Here is a 16,314-nt window from a genome sequence, read left to right on the forward strand (position 1 = left end):
TCCCTTATTGTATCACATTGAGTGGCGCCCCTCTTCCATTTGACTTAATGTATCCCGTGGGGTTGAATACGATATTGAAAAAATATTCAAGGGGAAGTTTCTGTTCCTCTTTGTCGTCAGCACCGACGCTATAGAAGAGGAGTGAAAGTTCTCTCTTTCTCCCCCGACTATTTAGAAACCTTGAACTGTCTCTTTTCCACTGAGCTGTTTAACAGTCGTCTTGATAACGCAGCATCCGTCTCCCTGTTCTCGTGCCAGCAATCATTGCTCGCTGTGTGGGATGCAGACAGTTGAGAACAGCAATCAAACTCACAGTTTCAATCTGCCTTTCTTTCCGATTCGAGGAAAATTCACCCTCGTTCACAAACACCTACATAGCTTACATTGAAAGTCATGTTTATGCTTCTACAAATCAATGTATGATCATAAAAAGATGTAACCTAACCCCTATGGTGATGCTTAGAATACGTTTTTGACTCTACAGTCCCCATGAAAGAGTAGAGAAGAGTAGTAGAGTAGTTGAATAGTTCACATATTGAGCGTGTCTTGCTGGCAGATAGAAACTCGGCTAAACATTTCCTTGCTGGAAATTTGTTCTGTGTTTGTTTTAAAACTACATGCACCACACACTACTTGCACCAATGCGAGGCTGATAAAGAGTGAGGTAGCCAGTGTTGCATATCATTTACTTCTTATTATTTAAATTGTCTAAACCAAAGTCAAGGGGAGAAATGGACCTGGTATAAAACCTGACATTTACCCTGTTCCAGGAATAGTGCCCAAAAACCGACCGTGTAAAATATTAGAAGTGCCAAACCATATCCCCCATTCGTATTCCCTCACTTTTCTTTTTACCAGCCACCCTAGTTTTATTTAAATTCATGAAAGGCCATGTCTGAAAACTAATGTTTTTTTTTTTTTCCACTAAGAAAAGGGAACAAAAATTCACCCATTTCCCTTCCAAATTGTGAAATGAAATAAAGACAGACAGCTCAGAAAAGAGTCTAACGCCACACGTGGCAATGATTAACAGAGGGGTTTTAACCCTAAGCGTATGAAGCGTAAGGCTCCGATGGTGTGAAGGGACCGGAGAGGCTCGGTGCGCTCAGATAGCAATAAAGTGACTTTGTGTGTAGCGGCTGCAGCTGATGGGACCGTGTTTGATGGCGCGCTCAGTGCCGAGGATTCCTCCAGAGGGCTGCTAATTCTTGGACCGCCGTAACCCTTTAAAACTGTGATGTGAAGTCATTAATGTCCAACTCTGTCTTTGATGACATGCTGTATTAATAACAACATGGTCATGCTCCAGTGGATTTTTCACTGCTTGATCTGTAACACCAGTGGGCTTCTCTGCTGTTCTTTAATGTGCGGCTACTCGGCCCACTGTCTTTTAAGTTTAAACAGCCAAAGTTATCAAATGTGCTCCCATTTCACTTCTTTGTCCATACTTTCTGTTGAAAAAAATCTGTGTTGGGAGTATTCTGCATGACTAGTGTGTAGTAGCAGGGAAAGCACTGATTGACGCTTTCCAGAAACGAGTGTTTTGGAGAAGCATACATGTCTGCCTTGAAGGAAAAAAAACAATAAATAACTTCACTTTTTTTCACTATTATCTTGAATCTAAAATGTCAGTTTTGAAAATATGGTGTTAAATTCTACCCCTTCCCCACCTCTGTCCCAGAATCGATTGTGCAGGGATCCTGAAGCTGCGCAATTCGGACATCGAGCTTCGCAAAGGAGAAACGGACATCGGACGCAAAAACACGCGCGTGAAACTGGTGTTTCGTGTGCACATCAACCAGCCCAACGGCAGGACACTGTCCCTGCAGGCTTCTTCCAACCCCATCGAATGCTGTGAGTTGCCCAGAAACAAACCGGCATTCCTGCTCTCCTGGCTCGCCACTTCAGCAAGAGGTGGCATCTATTGTTGTAATCCAATAAACTGAGCCGCTATTTTATTACCTGCTGGAGCAAATTCAGTGGCCCTGCAGCCAATAAGCTGCATGTGATCAAAGCACTTTGGCAAGGCAATGGATGCATTGTACGTGTGATGCCAGACACACCTGTTATCTATTTCTACTTATTTTATGACTGAATGCACAAGCGATTGTGGTAAGACTACCCCATTAGCACATGTTCCACAAAGGTCATTTGCCAGCCTTCGGTTTTGGCACGGTTGAATGAGCAAATTGAAAGAAACCTCTGTTTCTTTGTCATTCATTTCTGTAAGGTGTACTGGTTTCTTTGCACCCAGGAAAGACAATTAAAGTCCAGAGGTGAGGCAGAGCGGGTGTTATAGTTTGAAGTCTAAAGTGGATGTCAATCCGAGCTGGTTCATCATAACTGAGAAGGTTTATTCTCTGAATTTAATATTTAATTTTAGCGCTTTGGTTAGTTCCCATTAAAGAAAAAATGATGCAGCAGGATAATAGATTTAAATTGATGTGCTTATAAACATATGTGACTCTGGCTGTGAATCTGATCACCGAATCACAGCGGCTGAAGCTGACTAGCTAGCCACAGTTACAGAAAACAGAGACAGGTGGTTGGCGATAGGCCTCTCAATGGAAAATAGTGACTTCAGGGTCAGATCATGAAAATGTTGTTTTGATCAGTCGTCCGCCTTTTCCGATGTCATTTAAAGTGCAGTCGTTGGCTGGAAACCTCCGAGGGAGAGGTCATGAAATCAACATAATAAAGTTGATAAGTCTGTTTTACTGCCGTTTAACTGGCTGCGTGCCGGGATCGTGCTTCTAGGAGTGGATGGAGATCAGCCAGTGAGCTTATGTGGGCCCACACACACACGCGCACACACACACACACACACACACACACACACACACACTGTATTGAAATATGTGTCCCCTCTCGCAGCCCAGCGCTCGGCTCAGGAGCTTCCGTTGGTGGAGAAGCAGAGCGTGGATAGTTACCCTGCCACCGGAGGCAAAATGATGCTCCTGAGCGGCCTCAACTTCCTCCCCGACTCCAAGGTGGTGTTCGTGGAGAAGGCCCAGGGTAAGCTGTCGTCACCAGGCCATGTTTACTGCCTCTTGATATCTCTTTTTTCAATGTCTCTCTCTGTCGCATTTCCTCCGTCTCTCCTCCCGTCAAAATAGTGCAAGCCGCGCCAGCGAGACACATGTGGTTTGCATTAAGCCACTATATTTTTAACCAAAGCGTATTTACATTTGCTGAAGTTTCCATTGCCTGTTCGCTGGTGCTCGCCACAAGTTAAGGAATGAATCACAACCGGGGCATGTGCAACGTCTCTTTCTCTCGCTTTCCCTCGCTCCTCTACCTCCCTGATTCCCTTGCTTTTGACAGTTTTACCGCCTCACTCACGCTCACTACAGTAGCTCCCTCTTCCATCCATTCTGCCGGATGCACACCGCGGCAGTGCAGTGCGAAGTTGCAAGCGACGGATCGTTTCCTAGATTGCACCCACTAAATCAAAGCTAAGGTCAGGCGCAGCGATATTTCTGAAGTCATGTTGGAACGCAATGTTGATGAGCAACAAGTAAGGAAGAATGCGGGAGGCATGGCCAATAATATGCACCAATTGATGAATCATTTAATTTCATAATTTGAGGATAACAATTCCCTTTGTTGGGATGAAAAATACTTCCTGCTTTTAATTTTTTTTTTCCTAGTCCAAGGTCACCAAGAGGTTTTTGGTCAGGGCAGTAAAATAAAAAGACGGACAAATAATCCCCCTAATATAAGAAGATAATCTTCTCTGCATGCATAAGCCAATGAATGAATTACGTTTTTATTATTGTGTCATGCATGCAACTCTGTCGAACTCAAATGAGCGTCCAAGACAAACTTTATAAAAGCCAGATCCAGTCTGCTGCGTGTATTCATGTCCAAACAGTACGACAACAAAAAGCTCCAAGATGAAGATGGAGAAATCAGAGTTAACTCTTTGATGCAACATTTACAATTTTGAATCTCCCCAGCATTCAGTACACGGGAAATGGGACTAGCGCCGCCCAAATCACATTCCAGCTGCTTACTCGCCAACTATTAGCTAGGTGAGAAGGCGGCAATTAATTACAAAACCACTGAACTAATTGCCTGAATCAGTGGAGAATGCTTGAAACCTTCATGACTGCTCCAACATAGCTCTCCCAAAGTCGTGTCTCAACATTGGGAGGGCAAAGACAGGCTTCGTCATTGCCGAGCGTCCCAGAAAGATTCTAAAAATGAACTCCAGTGACTTCAAAATGAGACGAGCTCAAACACTTGCACACTCCTCAGCACCTTGAGGGCTTCGGGGACAGGTAGACGGGGTTAGGGGAGGTGGATGAACTTGTTAAAGCGGGGTCTCCCTCCTCCTGGCTTTATTTAGTCATGGAGCGGGATCCCCTGGAGAGGAAAGCCCATACGTACACAACACCTCCCTGCTATTTGAGACTCGTGACCCCTTCAAGGTTGTGTCACCCTTTTTTTCACCCCCTCGCTGCCTACCGTGGACTCTCCGTTTCCTCTTATTCTCTCCTTTCACTGCCTCGTCCTCCGACTCTTCGTACCTCTATCCTCGATACCCGTTAAAGACATTAGCCGGCGTGGAGCTCTGCGCTCGCGGGATCCCCCACACTCGCGCATGCCATCGACATTTCAGTGGTTTGTTTTCCGTCTCTGTGGTGTGGAGAAGGAGAGAGAGAGAGAGAGAGAGAGAGAGAGAGAGAGAGAGAGAGAGAGAGAGATCGAAAGAGAGATAGATAGAGAGGTTGTCTATCTAGTACTTAGTCTGCTTTTATGTAAACTTTAATGACCCATCACTTCCAGGGTCTCCAAAGTCAAAAAGCCCATTACAGACAGAGCAACACACTACACACATGCACACACACTGCAATGCATACATCACTTACTAATGGCAACTATCTAGGAGCGAGTGTGAGTGTGGAAAAGTACTTATGTCCCGAATATACGGCAAAATATTGTTTTTTGGCATTTTAATCAGAGAATCCCGCTGTTTCATGACGGTTTCTCAGACCTAAACTTTCTCTTGTTGATTTAGAGCACCAGACTGGAATGAAGGGGGAAGAAAAAAGAACCCAATAAAATTATAATTATATTACAGATTTATTCTATAACTTTAGTCTTATTTTCCTTTGGAAACAAAGTTTATGACTAAATGCACCCATGAACGACGGAGCATCGCGCCGCAATGATTACGACTCGCAGACGTGTTTCTGCACACACACACACACACACACACACGCAATGGGACACGCACAGCCGAGCTCTTTGTACAGCACGACACCAATCACTTATTTCGCCACAGTGGTGACAGCCATTACGGTCGCTGCCATCGAAGATCAGGACGGCTGCTCATTTTCCAAAATTGACTCCAATAAACACCTTCCAGAAAACTCCACAAATCCTAAGGAGCAGCAGACGGTTTTCGAGTGTCCCAATCCAAGTCGTGTCAATGATTGAGTCACCCAGGTTCAGTCAGAGGGAGATCACACACAACACAAAAGCCTATTAGCCCAAATGAGACAGCCATGAATCATAAATACATGTACTTCTTTAACTGTTTCCATTTGCTTTCGCTTAAGGATGTAGCTGCTTTTAGCAGAAACATACCCAGATGACTGTTTCGGAATCGGCTCCTTTGGAAACAACAAGAGCCGATGTCAATTCATTACTGGACTCTTAAATAATGGATGACATCAACATTTGAGAGATTGTCCCATTAACAGTTTCTGGTTAAGCGATAGAGAGACCAAAATCCTCCACTAGCCCTTGGGAAATCATTGGCTCTGGCGCTCCGTGTTGCCACTTTAGTTTACACTTGTTCTCGGGGCCTCCGGCGTCATCTTAAAATTATCTATTAAATTCACCCAAAAAAAAGCTACCAGGGTGAAAATAAGTGATACAGATAGTTGTGTATTTTTGTATAAATCAATTAGTAAACTATATTAGATCTAAAATTAGATTACGTGAAATAATTAAAGTCACCCTAATATTTATAGCTTCTGGTGTGAACACACAGAAGTGTGTGCTTGAATAGCGTCTATGGATGAACATAGATGGGCACATGTGTTCCTGTCCCTTAATGGGAAAGCGGATGAATAGCAGATCCTTCTGAAAAAAAAACGGTATACATGTTTTCTTTTCACCAACTGTACAGTTAAATCCTGCCTTTCACCGCCACTTAACTCCCTCTCTCCTTCGCTCTGTGTTGTTTTCACCTCCTCCCTCCGCCCTCCCCTCCCCGCTGAGATGTCCTCAGTATCAAATGAGCAGAGCTCATCGCCGTTGCCACTGCAGGGGAGACCTTAATGCGCCTTGAAAAATAATTACTTCTACTTTTCAAATGCTACGCGCATCCCCACCGCTCCACTCCGTCACCCACAGGATAACTGATGCAAACGGTGTGCATCCACTGCATGCACAGTGTGTGTGTGTGTGTGTGTTTGTTGTTGTGTACGTGGGCGCGTACTCTCTCTGTTTCGCCTGCGGGCCTGTTTGCGTTGTTCAGTAGGAAGTGTTTTCAGTGAGTCATCTGCAAGGGGTTCCCTGAGGAGGGGGTGAAGCGGAAAAGGCAAGACCCTCAGAGGGATGAGAAAGAGGAGAGGAAGAGGAGAGGCAAAAAAATAATAATAAAGACAGGGCGTCCTGTTTGTGACCTCGCGTACTGCGACATCGGGGAGTAAAAGTGATCACATGCGGCCCTCATGTTGACTTGTTTAGTGAATGAATGCCAGGAGTAGGGTCATGTGACTTTTATACAGTGAATACACTTCATTTATTCCTTCAATGGATGAATCAATACAACTGCACCTCACAGACCACACATAGACAGAGCAAACACATCGGACTGCAGCTGGATAATGAAAGACTCAAGAACCTCAAGTCCACGTTTTGGTTTCTGCTGTAATGTAAACATTATCTTCAATGGTAATTATTGTTGACATGTCATTTTAATAGGCCTTACCTTTTCTTTTTTTTCTTTCTCTGAGGTGAAGAGCTGTACCCTCCACGTAGCCACAATGTGGGCATTTATGAACCGTTCCTCTTTTCTTTGCATCGCCGCGCTTGCTTTCTTTTCATTATTTGTATGTGTTGAGGTTGTGTCAGTGTTTGGGTTTGCCCAAACTGCTCTTTTGGCGCAGGGGTTGGAGGACATACCTGGCGCACCTATTGCAGTGTGCGTTCTGGCTTGCCCTGCTTTCCATGGATGGAATGAGTGCTGGAGGCAGGGAAAATAGAGACAGACAGACAGACAGAGGGAGAGAGGGCTGGGGAAAGCCTACACTCTGACTCAGAGGGCCAGTAAGGGAATTCCCTGGTGAACTAGATGGTTTTTACATCTGGCCGGATTGGAGCGTTGCCTGGAGCTCGGCAGCACCACACACGCCTGGATTGCAGCAGGGAGAAGTCTGGTCTTCTCCACCTTTGCTTCTGGCTGGTCGAGCTGGTCGAACAGCCAAGACTAAGAGAAGTCTGAGCTACAGTTTAATCTGTAACATCAGGACAGAAGAGTCCACAGCAATACCCCTTGGCTATTTCTCTTGTCATGTGGAGACTCCTCAGCGAAAGGCTGAACCGTTTGGGTCCTCGTGCCTTTCCAACCCGAGGAACGCAGGCCTCGCTGTCTGCGATCTGTGCCGTTGGAGTTCATTCATAGACTGTTTATACTTTGTTGAACACTTCTAGCGTGGACAAGTCCAAACACCAGACTCATCGGTCGATGTATTGTACTTCTAGCGGTATGTCTAGACTACCTTTTGGCTTCAGGCTGGGATAACCTGCATAATCATGGCTCACACTATGGCGGTGTAAGGTCAGCCTCCACCCCTGCTGCAGGCTCGAGATTAGAGGAGTGTGAGTTACAGTATCCTGTCTAATTAGGATGGTATACTGCACCAAAATCAATGATTATGTGTAATAATTGTAGTTCCAAGAGGAGCCCTTTAACAGAGCTGGAGGGAATTAACCTCTCATGCACCTTTGCCATCCTCCATAAAGCATTGATTAACTACTGCAGGTCCAGAGCTGTGGCTGAGAGAAACTGATGGGTCGCTACCCCCAAAAGAGCGTACCATGGCAAACGGTATTGGATGGAGGGGAGGGTGGGGGGGGGGCACGATACATTTTGATTCGGGGGCATTCGGGTGCTAAAAGCGCTAACAGTACAAAGTACGGCAAACGTGCTGACAGATCTAACGGTATTTACTTTACTTGGGGGCGGACCGGAGGGTGCCGCAGCACTTTAACGACGACGCTTTGAGTCGAGACAGCATTAATCAGCTATGAGCGCCATATGAGAGCCGTGTTGAGCGACATGCTCATTTGGCTAGCTTAGCCTGTATTATGCACATTGTCAGTGTAACCGTGCAAAGATAAAGTGTCCTGTTGTAGGATGAAGCTTATGATAAACAGTACTGAAGGTTTGCCTCTCAAAGCCTCATTAAAATGTATTTCTTTCATGGCGTTAGGTTTCATCAGCAACAGCCCAGAGAAAGATTTTGGAAAGCCAGTTTTTCGAGCACGTCCATACTTCAAAGGGATCATGCCGGCATCGGGACAGAAAGATGTCTCGATCGTCCTGTGACCTCCACCCTTTCTTCCAACTTTTCTGAACATGTCGTAGCTGGAGAAGTGGTTCAGATCAGACAGAGGCAATTGTTTCCACTTCCCTTTCTGGTCCAGGTCTTTAAAAAAAATGCTCTTTCCATGGAATATGTCTAGCATCTCGATAAAACATCGCTCAATGAATGGGACTACGGCTTCACTTTGTCTGCAAATAGGTCAGAGCAGCTAGCCAGCTGCAACAGTGCTGACAGCTAACAGTGTTTAACTGAAGGGGAACCGTAGGGCGTGCGCTACGCTTCCACAACGACGCCATCGGACCGGGGTAGCGGTGTCAGCTGTAACCGCCGTATTAGCAGCGTCCATGAGGTAGCCACATGCACTCAATGGCATGCGCTGTGTAAACAAAGCACAGAGAAGCTCAGAATAACAGCCCACACAGACGCAGAGTGACCTCCCCGCTCAGGTAGACATTATTTTATTATATATTAACATAGCTAATATGTGCTAACTACTATATTAATGACCTGAATGTGATATAGAGATCCTTTAAAGAGATCTCGCACCAAAAAACCAAAACAGCATAAACCTGCAGTCATCCTTCACCTTCACTATACTGTGCAACGCACCGTGGAGAGCAACCAACCTTGATGGCTTCCATGTGAACACACATATTAAACAAATGTAAATGTCTGGGTGATGTTCCAGCCATCCCTCTCAGTCTTTAGATCATTTTCAGACTCATTGCCACACAGCTGGAGTCTTGATAAAAGGAAAAAAAATCTGTCTCTACTGGCCGCCGTCCTCCTCATGCACCCACGGGTCAAGTCAGCTCACGCTTTCCCTGTTTTACACCAAGAATAACTCACTTCCTGACTATAAACCCATCACGGATCGACTGTCAGGCCTTGATTTATACAGAAGCCTCTCAATTTGAAGCAGCCCCACATTTCTCCAGTTTCACCACTTGTGAGATTGGCAGAGGTCAGGTGCTTCAGAGGGGAAAGCAGCTGCACCTCCGGGATCATTCATGGTGGGGACCCTTTTTTGGCCTTTTGGCTTGGCTCCTCATTGGACAACAGAGTAATTGACGTGAAAATATGTGTAAAACCACTGAAGTATTTTCCATCTGGGTAGCAACAGCAGAACGACACTAAAGCGGAATATAAACTTGATGTACGTAAACAGGCAAGAGAGAAATATACTGCTGAAAATCGCTCTAGAAGAGAGACATCGGCTACCGTAGCTCTGCAAAATACATCTGGGTTGTTTCACGAGAAAAACCTCAGCAATTAAGAATGTGAATCATATTTTCCATTCTCAAAACTATTCTCTTTGGTCAGTGGAAGTTGTTGTGCATTACACAACACTTTTTAGGAGAAAAAAAAATCACCTGTGGAAAGCCAAAATATGCAGGGTCATTATGAGGACAGAGATGCTATTACTCTTGGCTATCTTTGGCTTTGTTAAACCCAAGAAATATGATTTTGTCTAGTTGGTGTCTGCAGTAGGTTGTTTGCCTTTTGATGACAGCAAATGAAGGACACACATCTTCATCATGAAGGTAAGGCCACGACCATATACAAATGAGAGGATTTGTTTGTGTGATATTCATTTTAGCAGCAACAGTGTTGCTTTGTTAACACCACGTACACAACATTATGCGTTGTCAAGAATTGAAGAAGACTCCGAGATGCCATACCCTGCACATGGCCTAAATGCCTGATGACGAGTGTGTGTTGCTCTGGTTGTCTGTGTAGGTGTTTGTCTTTGTGGATATAATTTGCACAAGTGAGTCACGTAGAGCAATAGGCAGATGGTTGGATTACCTTTGAGAGTAAGTGTCTCTACTTGCCTGTGTGAATGGATTGTTTTTATTTGTAAACGTCTCTGGATTATAGCAAGACTTCTCCCGACTCATCCCCTATACCTTCTATTGTATGTGCTTCCAACTCTTATCATTCAAGTCGCAGGCCGGAACAAAAGGTAGAGGATACTGTGGTTTTGTGTGTGCGTTTGTGCGTGGGTGGAGGCTGCGTGAAGGCGGAGGTGTTGTCGGGAACAGAAGCATTTTGCAGATGTTGCAGGGACGAAGGAGTGAATGGAAAGTCCTGCGGTTATCAGTCGTACAGCACGCTCTCTGACTCGCAAAGGTATGCCACATGTGGGCCCCGTCCCAGTTCATGTCTCCAAGTCACATCGGCTGAAGTCTGACGGAGCAAATCGTTGAGGGGTGCGGAGGAGCAAAGTGGCAGGGAGCTGCAAAAGGCGAGGTGACAAGATGGAGACGAAGGAGAAAAGTTTGAAAAACATGTTTACTCGTGGAGGTTGGGATTGACGTCGTGGTCTAAGGTTTCCCTCTTGGAGTGTCTCCCAGAGCGGAGGCGGGTGAGATTCCCCCCCTCGGCTCCCCCAGACGTAACATGAGGAACGCTCATCTCTGTTTGTCTCTGTCTTTCTCTGACCTTCTCCTTGTCTGTGCTCACTCTAATTGCACTTGCATCCTCTGAGCCACTTCGCAGCGTGACACACACCTCTCACTCTTTTCAGTATCTCAATCACAGGCACAATTCCTGTTCCCTGAAGGCGGTCCTGCAGGGCCCCGCTTCTATTCCCCGGGTCATCCACATCATCTGCGTTACAGCGAGGCACATTTCTCCATATGTAACTCTGATTTCCCCGAGTTCAAATAGAAAACCCTTATCTGATCCGTTCACCGTCTGTTTTTCTCTTTCCCTGACTTTTAATATGGCCATTTTGGAAAGCGATATCTACTGATGTTCACCCTCTGAATAGTAAAGCTAACCACCAGCCCCCACTACCACAGCTCACCAATAATAAACCACCCGTGGCTGGGATCTTTTATCCTTTCACTTGATGTGAAAAACATAATTCTTTGGGAGGGACAGACAAAGGGTTTTACATCTTCCAGAGCGGCTGGACTTCTGCTATCAGTTCTTTAGAAACCGACTCTGATTATCTTATCTGATGGCTTCCTGTCCCAGAAGCAAAGTCTGGGCTGCTGCTTACCCCCAGCTCACACACAGCCGCGGTGCCACAGGGGCCCATACTATTGCCTCGCACGGTGTGCCACTGACACAAAGACTGCTCTGTGTCACGTCTATTTCTGACGGCCCTAATGAGTCATCGGTTCTGAGGGAAAAAAAGAGGAAGAAAATAAATGCACCGTGGTCGGTGCTGATTGCCCAAGCAGAGCCCGAGAGTCTGTTGGCTAAGGTGTGGCATGAAATCACGGAGAAAAACCCAAAGAATGTGAGCTGAGCTTCTGCAGGCGTCCAACAGCTGCAGAAGCTCACAGGCCTTTTATTGCATGGCAGCGAGGGGAACCTCCTTACCACAGCAAGACGGAGATGAGAAGAAAGAGAACAAAGAAAGACTTTTTTTTTTTCCACACAGCAGAGCTAAGAATAGAAATAAGGGAGGAGAATAGAAAAGGAAAGACATCTAATCAAGGGTTTAATGAAGGGATAAAAATAGTGACACATTTAATGGAGATGGAAGCTGAGTGAGAAAGTGGGCGGTCCCACTTGAAGATCTGACTTGAGGCTGAAGTTCATGCTGAACTTTGTTTTTGTGTACAATATTGACAAATTCCCATCACAAAACCTAAAACTATATCTTCCCTTTGTTTTGTTCTGCTTGTTTATGTCTGAGACCGACCGGTTTTCAATGTTTCATTTCCTTTTTTTTGCGATCCAAATTTAAAAAAATAAAAAATAGGAATAGATATTTGCCAAAAAAGGAGTGATATAGGATCAATGCGGAAAAAAGACTTGAAACTATCAAATGGTTTACATTCTGCTTGATGAATGGCTTTTAATCAATTATCAAATTATCAACGACTTGTTAAATCAGCTAATTAAATCACGGCACTGAACAAAATGCCCCTCCCCCCCACATCTAATCCCCAAGCGCACATCTCTTCACTGATACCAAGTATCATCTGCAGATTACAGCCGCCCTCCATCTCAGGTCTCTCTTGTCTGCAGCATGACAGTAAATGTATGTATTGTACTCTTTTGCCAATAGATGGGCACCATCTGTGGGAGACAGAAGCCAAGGTGGACAAGGACTCCATCAAAAATGTAAGTGCGCCTCAAAGACTCATTGGAAATATTCCCACTCTCCCTTGACACTTTCTCTTTTTCCTCTCCGTCTCCTCCTCATCGGTCCCCTGTAATGATGTAACCTTTGCTCAGGCATTACACGCTGAATATGATGATTAGCCCACGCAATCCTGAATGGAATTTTCACAAAATCTGACGGAGTAAACACGGGATGTCATATTGTTTTTCTCCCTCCGACACACAGAAACTCAAACACACACACACACACACACACAGTCCTGCCAGCATGGCCAGACGTTTAGTTCACAGCAAAGTGCTGCGGTGTGATGAATTGGACTTGAACACCTCGTCTGTGCCGGGGCCGTGCAGCCAAGAGCGGATTACAACCCCGCTTTTACCTGCTGCTGCTTTTCATGAGAGCCGTAATGAGAAAATAAACCAGTCCAGTTGTTCCGCTGACGCTCAGCCACACATTGGGAGTTGTGTTAATACAAACCGGGGGAGAAAGGGAACGGAGCAAGTGTTGTTCTACGTGTCACAGAGAGCTGCTTGTGCTCTGGAATTAATCAGGACTCCACTGAGGTTCGTGAGGTCCGCCAGTACAGGATCTGCGAAAACGTGCCCGCTTGTGCGTGATGACAGTGTGTTTTGCATTGCCGGGGCCTTTCATCAGCGACCTCCCTCTCCCTCCTCCCCCTTTATTTGTGTAAACTAACCAAGGCAATTTACACTCGCACAGGGTCTGAAATAACCCACACGCGTCTAAATGCTGCAACTCCAGGGTGTTTTTTCTTCTCCTTGTTGTTGTTGCTATTTCACTCAGGTAAATTACTCGCTTGCGTCAGGGGGGTGAATATGGACTGATGTCTAATTGGCCTGTAGGGCTGCTGATGTGCCATGGCCGGGGTCCCAGATGCTGGAAAATTAGCGGGCGTGCAAGGCTCGGCCGGGGGCGGCGGGCGGTGCGGGGAGGCGAGGTCGATGAAAGACAAATACTAATGTGTGTTTATTTGTAGATCTAACGAATAAGTGGGGAGGGACGGCAAGAGGGCCCTGGCCTTCCTCCTATGTCAGTTGCCACCAGACTACCCTAAAGTGCTCCAGACTGCCTGCCCGACAGTGTTTTTATTGCCATCCAGTGCGTGCTAACTTTCATTGGCTCGGATGGAGAGGGAAAAGCATGTGCTTACACGCGCACACACACACATACACACACACACACACACACACACACACACAATGAACACACTCAATAAGCCACCTGCATGTTTTCTCTGTCGTCATCTGGAGGGCAGACGGGGGCGGAGGACGCAAGGCCCTCACCCCCAACCCCTCCCACACTCCCACCCCGTGGCTCCCTCCATCCACAGCAATGACCTACAAACCCCCGCTTCCTGCCATGCTGGCCCGTTTGGACCCCAACGAGAGTGACAGCAGGAATTAGGCACAAAAAAACGCAGACAAATTCCCTCCATGTTCCCCTGTCAGAGAGACAACAGTTGAAAGTGCACATCCGCCCAGACTTGCAAAGGTCTGGCCTGGGGGGGAGGAGGCATGGGGGGGGAAGGGGGGTATGGGGGAGACAGGCGAGCCTCTCCACAGGGAGGCATGGCTGTGCAAACAAATAAGCCCGGCCACCTCGCTCCTCTCGCGCTGTACAAACGCCAAAGCCCTGGGGTTTTCCTCAGAGACAAACAGGGGCACTGGAGCAGCCTCCTGGGCTCTGCCGCTGCGACTGCACAGTCCAGGCGAGCTCATTCAGATCAGCTCCCAGTCCGGCCTCTTGGAACCGATACGCTGAATGAAGTCAAATAAACATAGCTGTTGATTAATCGGCTGCAGGAAGTTGTACTACAAAGTCCGGGGGTCGGGGGAGTGAAATGTGATGTGTAAATATAACTAATGAATGTTGTTTTTTGACGGTGTGGGCAGCTGTCCTTTCTCATGCAGTTGAAATGTCTCACGGGTATCTTGTTTGTAATTTAGAGTACTGTTGTTGTGGAGATCCCGCCGTACAGGAACCAGAGAATATCCAGCCCGGTGCAGGTTAACTTCTACGTCTGCAACGGCAAGAGGAAGCGGAGCCAGTACCAGCGCTTCACCTACCTGCCTCCTAACGGTAATCATCACAAATAGTTATTCCACTACTTTTGTTTTGTGTTTGTGCTGCAGACTCTACATTCATCACACATATAGTATGTATCCAGGGCTTCGCACCCAGCAACATGCCACGGGTACATTTGTGGCCTTTTTTTGGGGAGCTGAGGGGGGGTGGGGGTCGTCGTTTTTTTTTGACATTACACCCGGCACCGCTTGTGTCGTATCCCGAGAGTGAGAGCAGGAGATGTGAGGTGTGTTTACTCAGGAGTGAGACGGCGTTCCCCAGCGATGAGGTGTACCTGCTGAGTGACAGAGCCTCCGAGCGCTGTTGATGAAGAGACGTCAATCTCTCTATTCCCTCTCACTGGCCAACCGACTTACACACCTCCCACCACACAAAAATGCCCGCGCGCACACACACACACACACACACACACACACCCAAGTGCATCTAGCAGGCAGTGCTTCACCCTGTCATTCATGTAGCAACCTGAAAACCCAGGAATACCTCTCTCTCCGTGCTCACCATGCGTCCCTGGCCTCAGTGTTTATGGATGGCTTTCACGTTGGAATTTGGAGAATGTATCTCCGAGAGTTTAGAGAAGAGTTCAGCCTGAAGAAATTGCATCGAGCGCTCTTGGCTCTTCACAACGGGCGCAGGTGAACTATCGGCTTTTGGTGTCGCTTTCAACCGTTCCGAGTGGGACACTGTCATCGTATCTTCACGCGTTCAGAGAAAGTTGACGAGGCGCGCCTGCTCTTCTTTCAAGCGAAACAATGCCTCCCATTTATAGTGCTGAAATCCCTTTTCGCTGTTGGCTTATGAGCAGCTTCGCTGAAGCGGTCGGGAGTTCAGTGTCTTTCTTTGAGCGCTAAACAACTTTTCTGGCACCCGAGCAACAGTTCCTGAAGCCGGGTTTCCCACGTCGTTTCCAACCAGGTTTCCAACCAGCAACCTTACCTTTACCGGACCGGCGTCCCACTTCTGATAACCAGCGAAGATCCACTCGATCAAAACAATGCGACCTTGTATTCATTGATCAGCTGTCTGATGGGTCTAATGCTGCTGCGAGAGCATGTATGGCGTTTTAAGTTAATACGATGTGACATTTAGATTATCAGCAGATGTGTTTATGGCCATGGGAGATAAGTGTTTGGGTTTTTGGACGAGGCTCTGAGAGAAAGTCGAGCAAGGCCCGTATTTGGAGATGCCTGATGATACGACGAGCGAGTTCATTGTGGGTAACTGGACCAGCGTAGCGCTGACAAACAGTGTCCTTGTATAGCAGATCCATTTCACAAACTGTGCTTCTTCCACGGGGAGGGACGAGAGAGGGAGAGGGAAGGGCGGAGCTGGAGAGGCTTATCAGCCTCCACGACGTGTCTCTAAGTCATTTCCCTGAGCATAAACACAGCTCTAATTAAAAGATGACTTGTGTTCTCTCTTTTGTTGCCAAGTAAACCACAAATACAGTGTGGACCACACAAGCAGGGCCAACGTCTTTGTGAAGGAGCATAATTAACTCAAGCGTTACAGCCAAAGAGGCCGCAAATCGCAAGCTATTGAGCTCTTTTTTCT

The 16,314-nt window shown here is 46.6% G+C and overlaps 1 protein-coding gene across 1 annotated transcript in view; it reads left to right on the top strand.

Annotated features, from left to right (window-relative positions):
- The window catches only part of LOC137781277 (nuclear factor of activated T-cells, cytoplasmic 1-like), a 56,948-nt gene that overhangs the window by 16,699 nt on the left and 23,935 nt on the right, over positions 1-16,314 (top strand). Inside the window, exons 5-8 of the mRNA XM_068569948.1 lie at positions 1,682-1,854; positions 2,875-3,015; positions 12,598-12,653; positions 14,622-14,754. Coding sequence (XP_068426049.1) covers positions 1,682-1,854; positions 2,875-3,015; positions 12,598-12,653; positions 14,622-14,754 — 503 coding nt within the window. The remainder of the gene's footprint in view (positions 1-1,681; positions 1,855-2,874; positions 3,016-12,597; positions 12,654-14,621; positions 14,755-16,314) is intronic.

This window comes from Clinocottus analis, unplaced genomic scaffold, assembly GCF_023055335.1.
Source record: "Clinocottus analis isolate CAN_PGR_092001 unplaced genomic scaffold, fCliAna1.0.p SCAF_9, whole genome shotgun sequence".
Classification (NCBI taxonomy): domain Eukaryota; kingdom Metazoa; phylum Chordata; class Actinopteri; order Perciformes; family Cottidae; genus Clinocottus; species Clinocottus analis.